The sequence below is a fragment of the Martes martes genome (genome assembly GCF_963455335.1).
Source record: "Martes martes genome assembly, chromosome: 1".
NCBI lineage: Eukaryota > Metazoa > Chordata > Mammalia > Carnivora > Mustelidae > Martes > Martes martes.
Genome location: NC_137888.1, coordinates 112530478 through 112553986, shown reverse-complemented (window position 1 = coordinate 112553986; position 23509 = coordinate 112530478). Strand labels below are relative to the sequence as shown.

The 23509-nt window shown below is 40.2% G+C and overlaps 1 protein-coding gene across 2 annotated transcripts in view; it reads left to right on the top strand.

Annotated features, from left to right (window-relative positions):
- Positions 1-23509, top strand: part of FGF12 (fibroblast growth factor 12) — a 377880-nt gene that overhangs the window by 143169 nt on the left and 211202 nt on the right. For both annotated transcript variants that reach the window (XM_080826118.1, XM_080826117.1), the window contains exon 2: positions 21666-21776. In XM_080826118.1, the coding sequence (XP_080682244.1) occupies positions 21666-21776 (111 nt within the window). The remainder of the gene's footprint in view (positions 1-21665; positions 21777-23509) is intronic.

The following is a 23509-nucleotide window of genomic DNA, read 5'->3' as shown; positions in this document are numbered from 1 at the left end:
GCATTAGGCAGAAAGGGACCTTTGGTAGAGTCCCTGCTCCTTCTGAGAAATGTCAAGTTAGAAATACTTCCACCTGGCACGGAAAACTGACAAGAGCCCATCGAAGGAAGGTAACAGGTGGAAAGTATTGCCTGTAAGAAATGAGAAACCTAAACCTGGACCACTTCCTGGGTGAGGTTCAGTATCAAATTATAAAAGACTAACAGTATCTCTTTGTTAATAAGCAGGAATTCCCATCTGAGAAGTTGACAAAAAAAACTTCTCTGCATTTGGAGAAATCTACAGTCATGAGTGCCCCAATGTAAACTCTTCCTGATGGCTTCACAATCCAAGGCAACACAAAACAACTCCCTCTGCAGAAAATCTCATTGTCCAGTAATAGAAACCACACAAGGATGAAAAAAAAAAACAACAAAAAACAAAAACAGAACAAACAAAAAATTCATACCCCTAAATTCTAAGTACTAGATCAATCTGAAATACAATTAAAAATAAGAATATTTTAAATGTTTAATCATTAAAAGAAGCAGAAACTACAGGCAGGTACAGGCAGTATGGAGAAAAAAAATATTTAAAACATGTAAGAATCATTATATCATAAACTACAATATTAGGAAAGAAACAAATGTTATAGCAAAGGCAGAAATGTTTACATTTTACAGAGGGAAGGAGGGATTGAAAATGCAATGGTGAGCAAAACACATGGTCAGTGTATTGGTGTATCTAATTTGCAATGACCGATGGAGATTCTATGACAAGCCTTTCATGAGCTTAAAAAGAAGCTAGAACAACTGGACAGTGAGAAGAATGAATTTTAAGGAGCTCGCATTATTTGGTAGGAGCTTAGTGATAACTTACCCTTGGATTTTGCTAAATTGCAAATTCATGTTAAATATTTAAGAATAACCACTAAAATAATAGAAATAGAATATAATTTCCAAGTCAGGATAAGGGGAAAAACTGGGGGGAGAATAAAGAAAACAGAATCAATCCAATTGAAAGAACACAAGGATAAGTAAAGAAACAAAGAAATGCAAACTAAATAGAAAACGCAAACTAAGACGATAGAATTAAAAAAGTCGGAAATTATGGTGACTGCAAAATGATTATAGTCGTCTGTTAGAGGACTTACAGATCAGATGAAAACTCAAAATCCAAATATATAATATTAGTATAATGCTAAATGAGATCATCAGATTGCTGGATGGTAGGTATGTTTGATATGATACTTTTTGTGTAAAAATGTACAATACATAAAATAGCACAATGTATTTTTGTGGGTACAAAGGGAGGAAGTAAAGGGACAGAAAGTAAGAACAAGAGGGCTACATATTGAATGCAGAAATATGGCTGGGTCTGGCTAGGAAAATTAATGGAATGGAATTAAGGGTGATGACCACAATATTTTAATTGTGTAAAAAATTTGAAGGAATTATGGAAAATGCGAGATTTGTTAAATGTGGGTGGTGAGCTCATGTATGTTTGGGGGCTGGAGGAATGAGAGCCTGTGCTATGGGTTCGAGAGCCAGACTTTCTGGCCTCAAATCCTCAAAGGCTTTCTGTTTATGACATGTGGGAACCTGGACATTTACTTCACTTCTTTTTACCTTAATCTCATCATCTGCAAAATGAGAAAACAAAATAAAACCTCCTAGAACTGTAGTAAAGATTGTATGAGTAAATACTACGCATAGAAATCATTCAGTAGGGGCCCCTGGGTGGCTCAGTTGGTTGAGCGACTGCCTTCAGCTCTGGTCATGATCTTGGAGTCCCGGAATCGAGTCCCGCATCGGGCTCCCTGCTCGGCAGGGAGCCTGCTTCCCCCTCCCCCTCTGCCGGCCTCTCTGCCTACTCGTGATCTCTTTCTCTCTCTGTGTCAAATAAATAAATAAAATCTTTAAAAAAGAAAGAAAGAAAGAAATCATTCAGTAGTCTCTGGTACATAGTATTGAGAGCTTTTCTTAGCTGTATTTTTTTTTCACATGTTTGAAATATTTTGTGTTAAAAAAGAGAATTAAAAAAAGAATTCAGGGATATGAAAGAGTTCGGGAACATGTAAAATTATGTGAATCTTCAAATTGTAATCAAGATAATATTTACCTTAAAAGCTTAAATTGAAAACACTGATCAAAATTCTTATATGGCACATCAAGAAGTTTTTAAGGCCTCAACATCAAAGTTAAAAGAGAAAATCTCATGAACATTCTACCTAATCTGTTTCCCCGTTTGTAACAGTAAAGATGTTTCCCATGCAGGATGGGTTTTGTGTGGGTACATACTTGCAAGGAGTGCCACATTTATTCTCTTATCTTTTCATTTAGAAACAAAACCCAGAGATTCTTTTTTGGGGAAGGAGGGGCAATGAGAGAGGAAGAGAAATAATCTTAAGCAGTCTCCACTCCCAGTGCAGAGCGCAACGTGGGGCTTGATCTCACAACCTTGAGATCATGACCTGAGCCAAAATCAAGAGTCAGATGCTTCATAGACTGGGCCACTCAGGTACCCCCCAAAACAAAGATTTTATAATTAGACTATTTTTTAATGTAACAAAGTGCAAGGTTTGAAACAATAAATAAAAATGATTTTTTTTCTATTTTTGGTTCTGTAACATGTAGATAAAACGTAATATGTATTTTAATGTTTTCCCAAACATATGTATGGCGATTTAAAATTTCACTTGTTGACAAATCACATCTTTTGCTACTAGGATATATCAGATATAAATGGGAAACTGTTGATTTTTTTTAAAATAGATTTATGGGTGGTAAAGTCAAATTGGCCTCTTCTGCAATGTTTGGGAGAGTCATTAACTATGGTTAGATCAATCCCTGTGCATTGAACCCTGACATACACTTCTTGGAATTGGCTATGAGAGAAGCAAGCTCTGTGTGTGTGTGTGTGTGTGTGTGTGTGTGTGTGTATACACTGGTGTTTGGGATTAGAGGGATCACCCTTGAGAGTATTGTCTGAGCTCACTTGTCTGAAAACACCAGTTCATGTATGTGTCCATGGGATTTTTCATCTGAGTGTCTGTGATGTTCTCTCATTACTGGTCTCAGTGGCAGTTCCTTAAATTTCTGTTTCAGTTGCTTTTAGCTTGTCCCTGAGAACATCCCAAAGTGAATTTGGGGTATAGCATACAATCCATATTTACAAGTGTTCTATCTGTATTTGATAAGTATTTCTGCTTTTCTTTTGTGCATTGTAATATGATAATAAGTTAATTGCATTATTATAGTTTCTATAGATTATATTTTTAAGTGGAATTTTAACAGTCTTTATTAGTAGACAGTGGTGATATGTATAATCTATTAAAAAAATACTTTCTCCATTTTCAACTGAATTAATTGGAAATAGCTTGTAAGTATCTGTTTCTACTTAGGAGTCCCTTAGGTTTCCGGGATCCTAGACTTGCAGCCGCTGAACTAATACTGTCATTTTAGAGGTAAAACCAGAAATCCAGGAAAGCAGTTTATTGAACAAATGTGTGTTTTATTCTTCTGCTGTGTTCGTGGATCCTGTGTTACGTATGGTTATATTATGATGGATAGAACCCACATGAATGCCGTAGTCTCCTGCAATTTTCCAGAGGGGGAAATAGATATTAAGCAAATAAAGAAAATATGTTCTAATTGCAAATTGAGATAAGTGTTATGAAGGGGGAAACAGCATGTGCTGACAAAGAATGTGAATATGAATATGGAAATGAATATGATTTAGATTTAAATTGGGTCCTAGGCAAGACCTCTGCGAAGTAATACTTACACTGAGACTTGAAGAAATCTATTCAGGTAGAGGGACTTGCATGTGCAAAGATCCTCAGGTCTGCGGAAAGGAAGACGTGTGTGCCTAGAGCTTAGTGAGCCAGGGAGAGGATAAATTGAGATGATGGAATGGTAGGCAGGAGCCAGATGGTGCAAAGCTCTCCAGGCCATGCTGAGGGTTTGGCGTTTTATTGTAAATGAAATGGGAAGCTATTAAAGGGTTTAAGTAGGAGAGTGACAAGCTCCAATTTATATTGTAAAATATAACCTCCACTGTAGTGTGGTTTGGAAGGGAAAATGGGTAAGAGTGTCAGTGAGGAATCTTAGCCATGAGCCACCGAGGGCCCGGACGAGGTGGTGGCTTTGTGGATGGAGCCGAGCAAACAGTTAGGATCAGACCCCTGATGTCTGGATTCTCCCTGACCCCTGCTTCCCACTATACCACCCTGCCTGGCCTGAATTTGCCCCAGTTGAAGCTGATTAATGTGTTCTTGGAGTGCTAAACGGCTCTTCTGCAGAAGTATTATTATCTCTTCAGCTTACTCGGGTTGACTCTGAAAGTTTTTGTTTTGGATGTTGTAAAAAAAAAAAAAAGATGGTAGACAAAGATCACATTCTTACAACAATAGCATTTTACCTGCTGGTAATTTAGATTTGTGGTGTACGAGGGAATTCCCCAGGCTTGCCAGCCTGGATGAACAGATCTCCCTTGAGATACAGGACAGTTTTAGGACAGGTCCAACATTGTGCAGCTCCTTCGATGTCAGGAAACTGTCATGCCTGTGCGCTTCCAAATAATGTGTCCTGTTCATTTATTTCTGGTGCCAAACCTGTGAAAAAGAGGCCCTAAGACTGGAACTGAGAATATTTTTCTATGCCAAGTGAGGATGCTTTCATTACACAAGACTTTTGTATGCATAGAAGTGTTGATACTCTCTTCTCCTGACCCCCAGGCTTTTTTTTAATACCAAGGGGCCAAAAGTCCTGTCTTCAGCTCCAGTGGAGTCCTGTTTATTCCTGGTCCCTTTCTGCATAGATTTCTACTGTTTTCATGGACTGATTACAGTTAAGGAAGAAAAGAAAAGTATCAGCATGTTAGACTTCTTTTTTTTTTTTTTTAATTATATATTGTATTTTATTTTTTATTTTTTTTATTTTAATAAACATATAATGTATTTTTATCCCCAGGGGTACAGGTCTGTGAATCGTCTGGTTTACACATTTCACAGCACTCATCATAGCACATACCCTCCCCAATGTCCATTTCCCCACCACCCTCTCCCATCCCCCTTCCCCCCCGCAACCCTCAGTCTGTTTCTTGAGATTGAGTCTTTTATGGTTTGTCTCCCTCCCAATCCCATCTTTTCATTTTTTCTTTTCCTACCTCCCCCCAAACCCCCCCACCTTGCATCTCCACTTCCTCATATCAAAGAGATCATATGATAGTTATCTTTCTCCGATTGACTTATTTCGCTAAGCATGATACCCTCTAGTTCCATCCACGTCGTCGCAAATGGCAAGATTTCATGTCTTTTGATGGCTGCATAGTATTCCATTGTGTATATATACCACATCTTCTTTATCCATTCATCTGTTGATGGACATCTAGGCGCTTTCCACAGTTTGGCTATTGTGGACATTGCTGCTATAAACATTCGGGTGCACGTGCCCCTTCGGAGCACCACGTTTGTATCTTTAGGATATATACCCAGGAGTGCAATTGCTGGGTCGTAGGGTAGCTCTATTTTCAGTTTTTTGAGGAACCTCCACACTGTTTTCCAGAGTGGTTGCACCAGCTTGCATTCCCACCAACAGTGTAGGAGGGTTCCCCTCTCTCCGCATCCTCGCCAGCATCTGTCATTTCTTGACTTGTTAATTTTAGCCATTCTGACTGGTGTGAGGTGGTATCTCATTGTGGTTTTGATTTGTATTTCCCTGATGCTGAGTGATGTGGAGCATTTTTTCATGTGTCTGTTGGCCATCTGGATGTCTTCCTTGCAGAAATGTCTGTTCATGTCCTCTGCCCATTTCTTGACTGGATTATTTGTTCTTTGGGTATTGAGTTTGATAAGCTCTTTATAGATTTTGGATACGAGCCCTTTATCTGATATGTCGTTTGCAAATATCTTCTCCCATTCTGTCAGTTGTCTTTTGGTTTTGTTAACTGTTTCCTTTGCTGTGCAAAAGCTTTTGATCTTGATGAAATCCCAATAGTTCATTTTTGCCCTTGCTTCTGTCGCCTTTGGCGATGTTCCTAGGAAGAAGTTGCTGCGGTGGAGGTCAAAGAGGTTGCTGCCTGCATTCTCCTCAAGGATTTTGATAGATTCCTTTCGCACATTGAGGTCCTTCATCCACTTTGAGTCTATTTTCGTGTGTGGTGTAAGGAAATAGTCCAATTTCATTTTTCTGCATGTGGCTGTCCAATTTTCCCAGCACCATTTGTTGAAGAGGCTGTCTTTTTTCCATTGGATATTCTTTCCTGCTTTGTCGAAGATTAGTTGACCATAGAGTTGAGGGTCTATTTCTGGGCTCTCTATTCTGTTCCATTGGTCTATATGTCTGTTTTTGTGCCAGTACCATACTGTCTTGATGATGACAGCTTTGTAATAGAGCTTGAAGTCTGGAATTGTGATACCACCGACTTTGGCTTTCTTTTTCAATATTCCTTTGGCTATTCGAGGTCTTTTCTGGTTCCATATAAATTTTAGGATTATTTGTTCTATTTCTTTAAAAAAAATGGATGGGATTTTGATAGGGATTGCATTAAATGTGTAGATTGCTTTAGGTAGAATAGACATTTTCACAATATTTGTTCTTCCAATCCATGAGCATGGAATATTTTTCCATTTCTTTGTGTCTTCCTCAATTTCTTTCATGAGTACTTTATAGTTTTCTGAGTATAGATTCTTTGCCTCTTTGGTTAGATTTATTCCTAGGTATCTTATGGTTTTGGGTGCGATTGTAAATGGGACTGACTCCTCAATTTCTCTTTCTTCTGTCTTGTTGTTAGTGTAAAGAAATGCGACTGATTTCTGTGCATTGACTTTATATCCTGACACTTTACTGAATTCCTGTATAAGTTCTAGCAGTTTTGGAGTGGAGCCTTTTGGGTTTTCCACATATAGTATCATATCATCTGCAAAGAGTGATAGTTTGACTTCTTCTTTGCCGATTTGGATGCCTTTAATTTCTTTTTGTTGTCTGATTGCTGAGGCTAGGACTTCTAGTACTATGTTGAACAGCAGTGGTGATAACGGACATCCCTGCCGTGTTCCTGACCTTAGCGGAAAAGCTTTCAGTTTTTCTCCATTGAGAATGATATTTGCGGTGGGTTTTTCATAGATGGCTTTGATAATGTTGAGGTATGTGCCTTCTATCCCTACACTTTGAAGAGTTTTAATCAGGAAGGGATGCTGCACTTTGTCAAACGCTTTTTTAGCATCTATTGAGAGTATCATATGGTTCTTACTCTTTCTTTTATTAATGTATTGTATCACATTGATGGATTTGCGGATGTTGAACCAACCTTGCAGCCCTGGAATAAATCCCACTTGGTCGTGGTGAATAATCCTTTTAATGTACTGTTGGATCCTATTGGCCAGTATTTTGGTGAGAATTTTCGCATCTGTGTTCATCAAGGATATTGGTCTGTAATTCTCTTTTTTGGTGGGATCCTTGTCTGGTTTTGGGATCAAGGTGATGCTGGCCTCATAGAATGAGTTTGGAAGTTTTCCTTCCATTTCTATTTTTTGGAACAGTTTCAGGAGAATAGGAATTAATTCTTCTTTAAATGTTTGGTAGAATTCCCCTGGGAAGCCGTCTGGTCCTGGACTTTTGTTTGTTTGGAGATTTTTGATGACTGTTTCAATCTCCTTACTGGTTATGGGTCTGTTCAGGTTATCTATTTCTTCCTGGTTCAGTTGTGGTAGTTTATACATCTCTAGAAATGTATCCATTTCTTCCAGGTTGTCAAATTTGTTGCCATAGAGTTGCTCGTAGTATGTTCTTATAATTGTTTGTATTTCTTTGGTGTTGGTTGTGATCTCTCCTCTTTCATTCATGATTTTATTTATTTGCATCCTTTCTCTTTTCTTTTTGATAAGTCTGGCCAGGGGCTTATCAATCTTATTAATTCTTTCAAAGAACCAGCTCCTAGTTTTGTTGATTTGTTCTATTGTTTTTTTAGTTTCTATTTCATTGATTTCTGCTCTGATCTTTATGATTTCTCTTCTCCTGCTGGGTTTAGGCTTTCTTTGTTGTTCTCTCTCCAGCTCCTTTAGGTGTAGGGTTAGGTTGTGTATTTGAGACCTTTCTTGTTTCTTGAGAAAGGCTTGCACTGCTATATATTTTCCTCTCAGGACTGCCTTTGTTGTGTCCCACAGATTTTGAACTGTTGTGTTTTCATTATCATTTGTTTCCATGAATTTTTTCAATTCTTCTTTAATTTCCTGGTTGACCCATTCATTTTTTAGAAGGATGCTGTTTAGTCTCCATGTATTTGCGTTCTTTCCAAATTTCCTCTTGTGATTGAGTTCGAGCTTCAGAGCATTGTGGTCTGAAAATATGCAGGGAATGATCTCGATCTTTTGGTACTGATTGAGACCTGATTTATGACCCAGGATGTGGTCTATTCTGGAGAATGTTCCATGTGCACTAGAGAAGAATGTATATTCTGTTGCTTTGGGATGGAATGTTCTGAATATATCTGTGATGTCCATCTGGTCCAGTGTGTCATTTAAGGCCTTTATTTCCTTGTTGATCTTTTGCTTAGATGATCTGTCCATTTCAGTGAGGGGAGTGTTAAAGTCCCCTGCTATTATTGTATTACTGTCGATGTATTTCTTTGGTTTTGTTAGTAATTGGTTTATATAGTTGGCTGCTCCCATGTTAGGGGCATAGATATTTAAGATTGTTAGATCTTCTTGTTGGACAGACCCTTTGAGTATGATATAGTGTCCTTCCTCATCTCTTATTATAGTCTTTGACTTAAAATCTAATTGATCTGATATAAGGATTGCCACCCCAGCTTTCTTCTGATGTCCATTAGCATGGTACATTGTTTTCCACCCCCTCACTTTAAATCTGGAGGTGTCTTCGGGTCTAAAATGAGTTTCTTGTAGGCAGCATATTGATGGGTTTTGTTTTTTTATCCATTCTGATACCCTGTGTCTTTTGATTGGGGCATTTAGCCCATTAACATTCAGGGTAACTATTGAGAGATATGAATTTAGTGCCATTGTATTGCCTGTAAGATGATTGTTACTGTATATTGTTTCTGTTTCTTTCTGATCTACTACTTTTAGGGTCTCTCTTTGCTTAGAGGACCCCTTTCAATATTTCCTGTAGAGCTGGTTTGGTGTTTGCAAATTCTTTCAGCTTTTGTTTGTCCTGGAAGCTCTTTATCTCTCCTTCTATTTTCAATGATAGCCTAGCCGGATATAGTATTCTTGGCTGCATGTTTTTCTCGTTTAGTGCTCTGAATATATCATGCCAGTTCTTTCTGGCCTGCCAGGTCTCTGTGGATAGGTCCGCTGCCAATCTAATGTTTTTACCCTTGTATGTTACAGACTTCTTTTCCCGGGCTGCTTTCAGGATTTTCTCTTTGTCGCTAAGACTTGTAAATTTTACTATCAGGTGACGAGGTGTGGACCTATTTTTATTGATTTTGAGGGGCGTTCTTAGCATCTCCTGGATTTTGATGTTTGTTCCCTTTGCCATATTAGGGAAATTCTCTCCAATAATTGTCTCCAATATACCTTCTGCTCCCCTCTCTCTTTCTTCTTCTTCTGGAATCCCAATTATTCTAATGTTGTGTCGTCTTATGGTGTCACTTATCTCTCGAATCCTCTCCTCGTGTTCCAGTAGTTGTTTGTCTCTCTTTTGCTCAGCTTCTTTATTCTCTGTCATTTGGTCTTCTATGTCACTAATTCTTTCTTCTGCCTCATTTATCCTGGCAGTGAGAGCTTCCATTTTTGATTGCACCTCATGAATAGCCTTTTTGATTTCAACTTGGTTAGATTTTAGTTCTTTTATTTCTCCAGAAAGGGCTTTTATCTCTCCGGAGAGGATTTCTCTAATATCTTCTATGCCTTTTTCGAGCCCGGCTAGAACCTTGAGAATTGTCATTCTGAACTCTAGATCTGTCATGCTACCTATGTCTGTATTGATTAGGTCTCCAGCCTTCGGTACGGCCTCTTGTTCTTTTTTTTGAGGTGAGTTTTTCCGCCTTGTCATTTTGTCCAGGTAGGATTTGCTTTCTCCTGCTGTGGAATTCCGCTGTTCTTGGTGACTGAAGTTGGTTTTGGATGGTTTCTTGTTGATCTTCTGGGGGAGGGGCCTGTTGTAGTGATTCTCAAGTGTCTTTGCCGCACGCGGAATTGCACCGCCCTTGCCAGGGGCCGGGCTAAGTAATCCGCTCGGGTTCGCTTTCGGGAGCTTTTGTTCCCTGAGCGCTTTCCGTAGAGTTCCGGAGGACGGGAATGAAGATGGCGGCCTCCCAATCTCTCGGCCCGAAGGAGCCGAGAGCTTGGGGTTCCGCTCCTCAGTGCGCTGTCAGAGCAAAGCGCCCAATAGCCCCGCCTCCCTGGCTTGCGGTCGCGCCTCGAGGAAAGCAGTCAATTGTTGGAGCTGGAGAAAAGCGCCAGGTCGCTTTTGTCTCCGCGGCCTCCGGCCGCGCTCCGAGTCCACCCAGCCTGCGACCGGCACAAGGTAACCCCGGGCTTAGAGCTCACTCCTCGGCTTTGTCGCTATAGCCGGCTTCCCCACTCTAATACCTGCAAGCTCTGTGGCACTCAGACACCCCCAGTCCTTCTGTGACCCCGCGGGTCCTGGGGTTATGCTGACCCCGCCTGGGTTTCCCCCCAGTTTAGCCTCTGGAGCGATGTCTCCCAGTGGAGCCGACTTTTAAAAGTCCCGGTTTTGTGCTCCGTCGCTCCGCCGCTTGCCGGGTGCCGGCCCCTCCCCCCGGGGTCTATCTTCCCGTCGCTTTGGATTCACTTCTCCGCAGGTCCTACCTTTCAGAAAGTGATCGATTTTCTGTTTCTGGGATTGTTGCTCTTCTTCTCTTCGATTTCCCGTTGGATTTATAGGTGTTCACAATGGTTAGATAAGCTATCTAGCTGATCTCCTGCTACCCGATGTCGTCTCAGCCTGCTACTTCTCCGCCATCTTGACTCCTCCCCAGCATGTTAGACTTCTTAAAGAGACAACTGATGATTAGCAATGGAAGGTGTAACGAGGACGGGGATCTGGCTTCAGCGCCTGGTTCTGGCATTTATTCATATCTGATTTAGAGCAAGTGACTTAACCTCTGTAAGCCTCAATTTCCTGATCTATAAAACAATGCCCAGTTATAATGCTTGCCTTAAGTTATTTCTACGAGGATTTAGAGAGAGAATCCACACCAAGTGCCTGGTATGGGGTAAATGTTCAGCAACTGTTATCTGTGAATAAAACTCAGGAGAATTTGCTCGTTGCTACTACTCCTAACCATGGGTCTTCCTATCAACTTTAATTCCATTGGCAAGTTAAGCCTACCCTACAAGCATCTACTTTCTGGCCACATAACACAGTGTAATGTGTATTCTCAATTCCTTAGAACAACTTTCAGAAGAAATTCCTAGTCATTCAAACAACTTCACAAGAAGCCAAGTACGCCTTGCACAAAGAAATTAGATTGCTTTCTAGATACCATACAACTAGTGAGGGACAGGGCCGGGATACCTCTGGGAGGTGTGAAAAATGGTTTTCATTTGAAGGGGCACAGCACAGAGCATCACGGTGCATTAAAGAACCCAGACTCCAGGGATTAGATCTGTTGCCATGACGTTTTTCCTCTTTCTGTTGTTCTGCTTTGTGATCTGTCCAGTGAACCTTGACTTAGATCATCCCAAATGGCCATTCTGGTTAAAATCTGAAGATTCTAGAAGTGTCTTCATGTTTGAAATATCTTGTGGCCTGCATTCTCCAGAGCTCATTGGTGAGCTGCCTGGGAGGCAGTGATCGTTCCAGGTCTTCTTTCCTGGGTAATAGTCTGAGAGAGACCCTAGAGGTATGACTCTGAGGTTAACCGGAATCAAACTTCCTTTCATGAATGCAGGTCTTTAGAACGGCAACTAAAAAGTTGGCTTCGTGGGAATGTTCACAGGAAGCTTTCTTCACCCTCACATTCCATGACGTTCTATACTTACGCAAGGCTTTCTTAGAAAACTATGATAGATTCGGATTTGGGGCTGGAAAGATAATGGAGTTTTCTAGAACTTAAGGGTGTCTCCACATGCTACCATCCACCAAGCACCACCAGCATTGTCAGTTCAGAGACTGAGGCCTTCTCTCTAACCTTACCACCACTGCTTGCCTGACACCCTTTTTCTATGTGACGGCTCCCAGAGTGGCTTCTGTGACCGCAGTGCCCCACTCCAGTCCATCCTTCTCTACCACTCCCCACTTTGGCTCTCCAAAAGACTGCCCTCCTGTGTCTCCCCACACTTAAAATCTTTCAGTGCTTTCCCATTGCTTAATATACTGTTGCCTAATGCTTCTCCCTCCTGAAGTAGGTGAAGCCAGACAAGCTTCTGGCCTATGGAAAGAAGCTGTTTTTAATTTCTGCTTCTGTTTAGTGTTGGTCTCTTTAAACATTTCAACTTTTATTTATTATATACACATAATTTACAGAGTAGTACATATATGTAATTTACAAATTATATGTATATTCGTATGTATGTATATATATAGAGACAGATGGACAGACGGAAGCTGTAGATTTGAATGTTTTTACAGATATCTGGATGCATAATCAAAAGAGTTTGGAGATCATTAGTTTGAAGGATAAAGTAAAACTTACTAACTTCGCTTAAGGAACCTCAAGTGTCCTGGACGCGTGTTTTTCTTCTGCTGTCCATCCCCTCCAGCCACTGTGTGCCTTTCTTTATTTCCCTATACTCTGTACTTGTCTGCTCCCTGGAATCCCAGTGCATGTTCAGCTGGGCCATTGTTCCTGCTGATGCTGCTTGAAGCAAAATCCCCCTGCCTATTCAAGTGTAAATCTAAAATGTTGCTTCATCTTTGAAGGAGCCTTTTTTACCTACCTCTTGTCACAGAATCCACCATCCCAGGGAAAATTAGCATCCCCTCTCTGTGACTCCCTGGCATTTTGCTTGTCCCTCTGTGACAGCACTTTTCATGTTCATTGCTATAATGATTGGTTGTGTATGTGTCTCCTTGGCGAGGCTGTGGGTGCCTTCAAGGCAGGAAGTATACCCTGTTCCTTACTTGTCTTTGTACCCAGCACCTTGTGCATTTCGGAAGTCGATAAATGGTGTTTGCTTTATTTTGAATTTTCATGAGCATCTTATAGAGGAGACTCTGGGAGGGAGGGGGCTAATAGTGTGAGGAATAAAACTGGCTTGGTACCAAATTCCCATCTCTATTGGCATTTAAATCCTAGCTCAATTTCCCTGCCCGGCTTCTTCTGCCTTCCCTAGCTCGGACTGCTTCAGTGAAGAGCATACTCTGGACAAGTGTGCCCTTTCTTTCCATTTAGCTTTGAGGTGGCGTGAAGGTTACGGATTGCCCGTCTCAAGGTCGCTTGATTCCCTGTAGAAATGCAAGGCATCTCAGGGCTTTGGAGACTGTGCAGTGTATGGAGGATGCCGCCGTGCTTGTCAGACTGTGTTCAGTGTGCAGAGGCTGAGGCTGAGAAAGGGATAAAACAGACTGAAAGCTGGAGGCGTCATATGATAAGACCATAAACAGCTTCCTTACAAATCAGGAGCTCCTCTGAAAGTCACAGGTGACAATGAAAAATCCCAGCTATCACTTATCTCCTTCTTTCTTTCAACGTATGAACACTCCTCACCTACTCTGTGCTTGGCACTGTGTTAGGTGCTGTGACAGAGTGATGAATAATTCAAGGTCCCTGCTCTGAGGACCTCGTAGATCAGAAGCAGAGACAGAGGACTGGGTAAGCCAGCAGAGGTAACAGTGTGGGGAGCCCTCTCCAGACCTGTGCACAAGGTAGCTCTGCAGAGGGAGTGATTACTTTTGCTTCAGGGTGTCAGGGAAGGCCCTCAGAAGGAGGTTGGGTCCAGAAAACTCAGGAGGAGTTCTCGGCAGAGGAGGAAGGCAGGGATTGTACATTTCAGGCGGAGGGAACTGAAGCAGCACAAGGTTCTAGATCAAGGGTTGGTGAACTTTCTCTGTAAGGGGCCCGTTAATAAATAGTTTAGGATTTGCAGGCTGTGGAGTCTCTGTTTCAACTACTTATGTCTGTCGTTGTAGCAGGGAAGCAGCCATAGACAAATGTGTGAATGACTGGTCATGGCTCTGTTCCAATAAAACTTTATTTACAGGGCACCTGGGTGGCTCAGTGGGTTAAAGCCTCTGCCTTCAGCTCAGGTCATGGTCTCAGGGTCCTGGAATCGAGCCTTGCATTGGGCTCTTTGCTCAGCGGAGAGCCTGCTTCCCCCCACCCCCCTCTCTCTACCTGCCTCTCTGCCTATTTGTGATCTCTCTCTCTGTCAAATAAATAAATAAAATCTTAAAAAAAAAAACCAAAAAACTTTATTTACAAAATTGGCAGTGGTGGGGCCGTAGTTTGCCAACTCCTGGTCTAGATGAAGGATCTTTAGAGAACCTTTAATCTTATGGTTCCTAATCTTTTCAAGAATTAGGATTACTTGGCACTTGCTGTCTCCGATGCCTAGAAGGCTCCTCTTAGCGCTCTCTTAGATATCCCTGACAGCTTGCTGCTTCTGTTCATTCAGGTCTCTGGGTCACCACCCTCTAACTACTGTGTCCACAAGAGCACATGCACTTGCTGTACACTCTGTCACTTTTCACTGCTTTCATTTTCAATACAGCACCTATACGAAAACTCTATATTGATTGTCTATCTGTTTATTTTCTATTTTCCTACTGGAATGTAAGCTTTGTGTCTTATTCTCTTTAAAACCAGTGCTGTGCTGGAGCCCAGTGTGCTCGTCTCTTCCCAGCTCGAGCTCTTTATTTAAGGATGTTACATGGTAGAGTCAAATCAGCCGTGGTGGGAATATTTACACGGTGGAAATCAACCCCAGGGGAGTCAGGTTTGGGGTAGGTTTTTGCTTTTGTTTGTTTGTTTTTTTTCACAAGCTTTTTTTTTTTTTTTTTTTTAATAACAAATCACTTGTGATCCCCTATGCCTAGAATAATAACTTCCACAAAACCCAGTGGTCAATGAATACTTGTTTTTTGAATGAAATGTGCCGTTGACTGAGAAAATACATAGGCACTTACAGACACGGAATCCTTTGCAATTATTATTGCTACACAGGAAGTTCTTGGCTATCAGGTAGGTAATGGCTCACAGCGTCTGTCACCTGCGTGTGACCTATGGGGGAGACTTGGGGCTTGGGTCAGGACGTCACTCCCTTTACCCCTCAGGGCGGATTTTGGTGGCCATGATGACACATCTCCAGTCTTCTGCGCTTAGTTCTGCAGGGTGCTCTTTTTCTTATGTCCAATGCAGTCTGCCGAGTGAAGGCAGGACCTCAGTCCTGCATCACATTTACGAAACAATATGTATTTTTAATGAATTCCTCTAACTTGGTGTGTTTGTAATTTCTGCAGTGTGTTCTAAAACCCAGATAAATTCAGTCCTCCTTCAAATGTCTTAGTACCTCATTTCTGATTTGTCTGGGGCTTTGATTTATGGTATATAAATGTGCCCTGCTGTGTACCCTTTTTGCTGTGATTTGGTCAGAAATGTATCTGTTTATGAACTGTCTCAAATCCTAATAGTCTAATTTTGCAATCTGCAGCAGTGTGAGGCCCCAGAAGCACTTGACAAGAATCACATTTAACGGCCTCTTCAATCTTCGTTCCTTTAAGTGGCAACATTAAACCTTAATACTGAGGCCCCCTTTCTAAACCCACAGAGACCGATTAGAAAACCCGGTCAAATTACTCCCACAATCCATGTTGAACATTTACAAAGAGCTGCATTTTCACGATGAATGGTAAACAATCGTTTTAACACCCCGTCCTAAGCACACAGGAAGACACGGAGGAGCAAACTTGTATTTAGAGGGCCATCTGGCTGATCCCAAAGCTTTCCAGGACATCCAGGCTGGAGAGGACCTTGCACTTGTCATGCAGGCTGCCTTAGCTTTTGGAGACCTCCCTGTCCTTCACAGCCCTTCTGATGTGGAGTTTTTCTGCTTCTCCCTATTCGCTTCTGTTCACGATAGAAAACTCACTCTTTCTTTAGGCAGCCTGTTCTCTCTTTGAATCTAGTTCACAGCAAATTCTTTTTCACCTGCCTCCCTGTAACTTTCACCCATTGGCCCTAGTTCTATCCCTGTGGAGCCACTCAGTACAAATTGGCTGCTTACTTCTGTCTGCTGTTAAGAAAGTGAGGGCAGCTTTCATGTCCCCAGAGTCCTCCCTTCTCCAGGCTGCATATTGACGGTTCATTCAGCCGTTCTCCACCTGGCAGCCCTCGGCACCCCCCTGATCTGGCTCCCTTTCCTCGGGGCCTGTGCGAGTTTTGCCGGGGTCTTTCTGAAAGTAACTCAACAGTGTGGAGAGTAGCTAGGACCACAGACTCTTAAGCTAGATCTGCCTCTTCATTTACTAGTTCTGTAACTTTGGGTAAGGGAGGTAGCTTCTCCGAATCTCCATAATCTCATCTGGAAAATGAGAAAAAAAGTATCTTACACATTCAGTTACTGTGAGAATTAAATGAAAATATAGTAAAATCATCGGGAGAGTGCCTGGTACAAAGTAGATGGGCTGGAAACAGCCATCATTATTGTAATAAGTACTATTCACTCTCTGGATATGGCTTCCATAATAAGTTTGGATCACTCTTGTGGTTTTCATTTTAATTAATTAATTTGTACTTTTCATTTTAGATTGGAGTTTACACGAGACACTTTATCTCTAACTTTCAGTGCAAATGTTGAATAGGAGGAGGGCCCTAGATAAATACAATCAATTGTAGTATCAAAAATATTTATTGTGTATATGTATGTGTATATATGTACTCCTTGTACCGTTTCCTATAACCCCCCCTTCTTTTTTATTACCCCCATACTCCGGTAAGTGATGACACAACTCAGTGCTCTCCCTCTTCTTTTCTCTACCTTCTTGTTCCCCAAGCCCCTATCTCGCACAAGATATGGATTATGTCTTAGCTGCTCTTTGAAAGGAAAATTGATGTTCATCAGTGTATAGGAGAGGTGTTCTTCTCCTCAATCAACTACGTGTTAGCTGGATGACTTTATACAAGACACTTTCCCTCTAAGCCTTAACTTTTTTTTTTTTTTTTTTTACTCTTTGACATGGTTGAAGGAGGTATTTTGATGAAGGGAGGTGTTTGATTCCAAGGTTCTTTCCAATTCTAAAATTCATTTCATTTTCTGCCGTCCAGTGGTCATCCTGAGTGTGTTGTATGATTGGGCCCCCATACTTCTGGCCTTCTCTGGGTTTCTGGCGTGTGCTAACTGTTCCACTGCACTACATGTTAAATCAGCAGGAGTGTCTAGAGAGTTCTTCCAGGTCGCAGCTCTCCTGAGGGGGCTTTGAATTCAAACCGCTGTGGAAGTCACCCTGTGATCCTGAAGGGAAGCAGTGTTGCTGAGTTCCTATCCTTTACCTCTTTTCTCACCCAGCCTCGTTGAGAATTAAATTCATAACTTGCTTTGTGGCTGAAATTATCACTAAACTTTTTATTTTAGAATGGTTTTAAATTTACAGAAGAGTGAAGTCAGTACAAAGAGTTCATATATGAACAACACCCAGTTTCCCATATTAACATCTTAACATTGGTTTGGTATATTTATGAAAATTAACAAACCGGTATTGGTACATGATTCTTAACTAAAGTGTCTAATTTATTCAGATTTCTTTTTAGTTTTTACCTACTATCCTTTTTTGGTCCTAGGATCCCATTTAGAATAGCATGTTACATTTGGTTGTCATGTCTCTGTGGACTCCCCTTGGCTGTGACCTTTTCTTAGACTTATCTTGTTTTTGATGACCTTGGCAATGTAAGTGTTCCTAGTCAGTTATTTTGTAGAATGTGCTCTGATGGTATTTGTCTGGTGTTTTTCTCATGATCCGACTGGGGTTATGAGTTTTTGGGAAGATCACAGAGGTAAGGTGCCATTCTCATCATATCATATCGAGAGTATATATTATCAGCATGATTTATGACTGTTGATAATAACCTCGATCACCTTGCTGAGGGAGTGTTTTGTTTGTCAGGTTTCTCTGCTGTAAAATTACTCCACTCCCTCCTCTTTTCCTGTCGTACTTCTTGGAAGGAAGTCACTACGCACAACCAATGGAAGTTTATTTCCTGTTCACGTAACTGTCCAAAGTGGATATTTCTGATGGCTATAGTCTTTTTTCTATCAGTTATTCAGAGGCCCAGCATTTTTCTATTTTGTTGACATCCCCTAGGGCTTTGTCATCTAAATCCAGCCAGCATTAAGAGAATGTTTGCTTTTAAAAGCCTCGGCCTGAAAATGGCACACATCACTTCCACTTACATTCCATATGACACTCATTCATCTGCCAAACCTAACTGCAAGGGAGGCTAGGACATATGGTCTAGCTGGGTGCCCAGGAAAAAGAGGAAATGGATTTGGGAGAAAAGCTAGCAGCATTTGCCACACCATTTTAGAGTACAAAAGATAACTAACCAAACCCCTGCCACCTCACCATCTAATAATATAGCCATCATTTCATTAAAAAAGAAAAAAAAATAGAAGAATGTTATCTTAGAATCAAGTAGAGTCATGTAAATTGGAAAATATCCATTGTTTCTCTGTCTGGAATGCCCTTTCTCTGTTTTTTTGTTTTGTTTTGTTTTGTTCTATTTGCCTTTTTTTTTTTTTCCTATTAAAATACCACATACTTTTCAAGTGATGATGAGGTGCCTTCAGCCAACCTTGAGACAGAATTAGTCCCTTTCTCCTTGGTGCCATCATGCCATTCTGCTTCAATTCCTTAACACTTACCCCACACTAGTATTATATATAAATATGTTTCATGCCTTAGACTAGGTGCTCCATGAGGACAGCATAGGAATCACTCATCTCTTAGATTCCCGTGTGTTGTCTGGCAAAAAAAAAAGCATATTTGTTGAGTGCCTCCATGATTTTAGATATACCAAAAAGTGGTCTCATTTTTTTAACCCCTTTTTTAAAATACAACAAAACATGTCCTCTTCTTCCCCCCCCCGCCCCGCCCCTTTGTAAAAATGATCCACACTTATCATAGCCAAGCCTTCGTGGAGGAAATGATCTTGAACTGAGCCCAGAAAGGTTGGTAGGGTTTGATAGATGGTAATCAGGGTGTAGGCAGGCCTGGTTTCTATGACACACGCTAGGTTCAGGGCACTTGTTCAATAGTCAGGTCTCCTTTGAAACATCTAGAGTGCAAAGCATTTGCTTTCATAGATCATCACATAATTAAAACAGACTCCAAGCTTGTCCTGGCACTGCATTTGGGCAGTCAGGGATGGTATAAAAACCTGATGCTCATTATCTTGAACAGGAGTTACCAACCTGAATTCCCAGGGCCCCAACAGGGGGATAGCGTCACCGTAGCAAAAGAAGTGTTTAATTACAGCTACAGAAAGAGGAGCATGAAAAAAACAAAACTTTTGCTGGCATTAGTGTCTCAGCTGCCACATATCTCATTACCAACCAAACCATGACGTCTTAAAGTAACCTTATCAAGCTTATTAGTAAGAAAATATCAATTATAAGACAGTTTTCCCTTTCCTGCTATCCTTCTCTATCCTCTACCCTTAGCCCGCTGTTTTACTTTAATGACTTACAAGCTTAATATTTCACTAAAACAGAAATCAGAAGACGTCTGATTTTCATCATTGAAAAACATACCTTAATTAGGATTGATATTCTTATGGATTTCAAGTCATACTGTACCCTATATTTATTCATCAAAATTCTCAATGGTTATAGTTAGCATAGGAATTATTTTTCCCTTTATACAGATAGGGCAACTGAACCTCAAATGTCAAGTGACTTCCTCAGGACCACATGGCAGTTTTGCTTCAAAGCTCGGTCTTCTGCCTGCATATATAGATTTAAATGTGGCACAATAGCCCCTGCCTGTCAATCGGTTAGCCTCATGGCAGAGGCACACATGTTCTTTTTATTTCCCCTGACTATAAAAGTGATCTGCAGTTATGATAGCCAAGGTTTCTGCGAGGAGGTGATCTTGAGCTGAGCCCAGAAAAGTTGGTAGGTAGGGTTTGATAGATGGTAAGAGCGATACAGGATATTATTTTACAATGGTCTTAGCTAGCTATGTGTTCTTCCAACGTGTCTCTAGTATGTCAGACCAGGTGGGCCCATAGAGGCAACACAATGAGCAGGATCCATTCCTTGACATCTGCCACCACTCAGGGAAGATGATTTTAACGTGCTCCAAGTCAATAGATACTTATAGAAGGGATCTAAAGATACTTCAGTTTAACTTCTAGATGGTCCTGATAAGGAAATTAAGGCCCACAAAGTAGATAAATGGAATTTATTTAACACACATATATAACATGCAGTTATCAATCAGAACGACCAATTTCCAGTTCAGTTCTTTTTTTTCATAACCCTGGTCCCTTATTCCCAATTTTCTTGGCATCTTTTCTGCCTCTTAAGATTGCTTTGAGGGAGACATGTTTATATCGGCATTGCCTCATATTCCTGAATGTATGTCATCAAGTCATATGTGAAAAAGTTTAACCACAGACATATGCTGTAAAGAGCAGGTCTATTCCTAGAGAGATAAAAACACTGAATCCTTAACTAGAATTCTTATTTAGAATTAAACATCAATAAATGTGTTTGGTTTAACACACTCTACCTACCATATTGCCTGACAAAAAGATTTGGAGTAAATATTGGTTGAATAAATGGGGGAAGGTAAGAAATTGAAATCAGTTGAAATTTTGTGATTGTCCTTTTGAGGGTAGGAAGTTGTTCCTTCAGGGATGCATTATGATGGTCTAATTTTTGCCCAGTACTGGGAAGCAGAGACAAAGATGGTAGTGATATTGTAGAAAATGAATTGTTGCTGGCAGCCAGCACCACAATGAGAGAGCTTTAAATATTTATGTTAGCTGATAATATAAAAATCTAAATGTGGGATACGAAGTTCCGCTTGGTGGTATTAGTGTGAAGAGAGTTTTTAAAAGCTGAGGACCACTCCTAGTTTGAAATACTTAGAGAAATATTCGTGGATCGATTGATTAATTGATGGATTGATTTATACTGGAAAAATGACTATTGAAGTGCTGGGGCTCCTCTCTGATGAGGTATTTATTGAAGGTAAAATCTCTTTTCACATACATCTCATGACCATTGGGATTTTGCTTTTTTCTGTGGTCCCCATACAAGCCGTTCTTTCTGGCTAAACTTGAACAGCATTTCAAAACCCAGGAGTTTCTGATGGTTAGTTGACATTGAGCAGAAATAGAAGTCTTCTGGGGCCTAATTTTGACTGCTGGAAGCTGAGGAATTATAGTGGCAGTTTGGTCTAAATAGTGATTCCGGAATGGGACCATTAGCTTGGTGGCATCTTGCAGTCAGACAGTAGATTCATGAAGGAGAGAAATAATTCACGTTTTTAACATGCCTCTGTACTTTCCTAATCGTAATTAGTTTTATCTATTTGTATTTGGTTTACTGCTGTATAGTATTATGGCTCTGCCTCTAGATGGAAAAAGAAGAGAAAGATATGTTCCCAAAGTGCCCTCTTTCCAAATGCTTATTTCAATATTTAAGCCTTTGGCATTTGTGAGTTTACTTAGAGAATTTTTGGACAATTTGCAAGTGTGTATTTTTATAAACAAAATTAGAATTTGAATAATCATTTCATTTTGTTTTGCAGAACCCCAGCTGAAAGGAATTGTGACAAGGTTATTCAGCCAGCAGGGATATTTCCTGCAGATGCACCCAGATGGTACCATTGACGGGACCAAGGACGAAAATAGTGACTACAGTAAGGAACATTCTCTTCTTGCAATCCCATTATGATCAAATGTATGGCCCAGTATATTTTAGGCTTAAGTTGTGGCCAGGCTACCTTTTGAACTCTTTAACTGCTAGTAAGCTGGTGTCTTGTCTTTTATCCTTTTTGCTATGATTCCGTATAGTAAAGAGACAGTAGGGAGGTTACATAGTAAATGAGAAGGTAGGAGGATTGAAGGAGTTCCAGATACTCAATGGATAAGAATATTCTCCCATCCCAGGGTTTGTAGTCAATATGGTGATAAGTATTTGTAGGAACAAGGCAGACCTTCCAACACAAGATAGTGTTTTAATCCAAGAACCAAATAGTAAACATGTTATAATATTTCTCGGAACATCATTTCTGGCAGACCGAAATTACTTCTTAAGGTAAATGTTGAATACATACGTATGTCTATTACATGTGATTTCATTTTGATTGAGGAAAAAATTATTGATTTTAAAAGGAAAATATATACTTTTTATTTTATATTGATTTAAAAAGAAAAATAGTATGATGATGTTTTGGTAATAACGGGGTAATAAAGACCAGTAGACTTGAAATTTTACTTGTAAGTTTTTTAAGTAAAATGCCAGATATTCAAAGTTTGTTAATAATATCCCTGGAATTAGCTTTTAACTAATTTAAGTATAGAGTTAGCAATATATTTGCATTTCAGAAGAATTTTGAATACAAGTCTCAGAATGAATAGTGATTACTTGCATCATATCTTTTAGTTCCTGCACAGTCATATACAGATATCCAGGGGGAAATTCATGTTACCTTTAAATTATGCAGGGTGCCATATTGTTTCCTAAAGTTTGTCTGTATTCACTGCTACATCGTTACTGTTGAGCTCATAGTAAATACTCGTCAAGTATATGTCCCATTGAGTTATCTTCGACAGATATAATTTTGTGGTCAGTGTGACAATCTCTCTCTCTCTCTATATATATACACACACACACATATATATATGCATATATATATATATATATATATATATGAAGCTTATGTTTTATGGGAAATAACTTTTAAATTAAAATTAAAGATTTGAGGGAAGATCTGCAATTCCTAAAGTGCGAAAACATTCTTGTCCACCCCTTCTAAATCATTCTTTGTTCACTTGATATTACACATCGTAAAGTACGAATTACAATACAGTAAAGATCTTATTATAGAAAATTGCATCCCAGTTCCCTGCATAGTTTATTAGCCTGTTGTGGTTTGCGTTGTTGGCTTATGTTTGTTTGTAGGAATGCATTCTTTATCTTTTGATTTATTGATTTATTGATTGGAATGCATTCTTTAAATGATTTATGGTTTCATCTGAGTACAGAAGAATAAGCATGCCTTTCTCTCCGTGTAAGATTTTCATCTGTTGCGTCTGTACTTGTGCGTAGATTTAGTGAAGCTACAAGTATTGATGGGAAGAATCAGAGGCATTGCTTAGTTGTGTTGCCTCTGCTGTCCGGAGTGATCCCTCGATTTTAGTTTCTTTTTCTATAAAATGAGGTGACAATAAATAATATGAATGTCTCCTGTCAGCACCATCTCTCCCACTTCTTAAAAAAAGGAAGAATTATCAATTGAGGAGGATAAATTCAATACTCAAGTAAGTTGAAAGCTATGCATGATTCCACACGAAGCAGCCATGACCCGGAAAGCTATCCTGCAGACGTATGACATTTATCATGGGTTTGTGGTGGAAGAGCTGGGGCAAA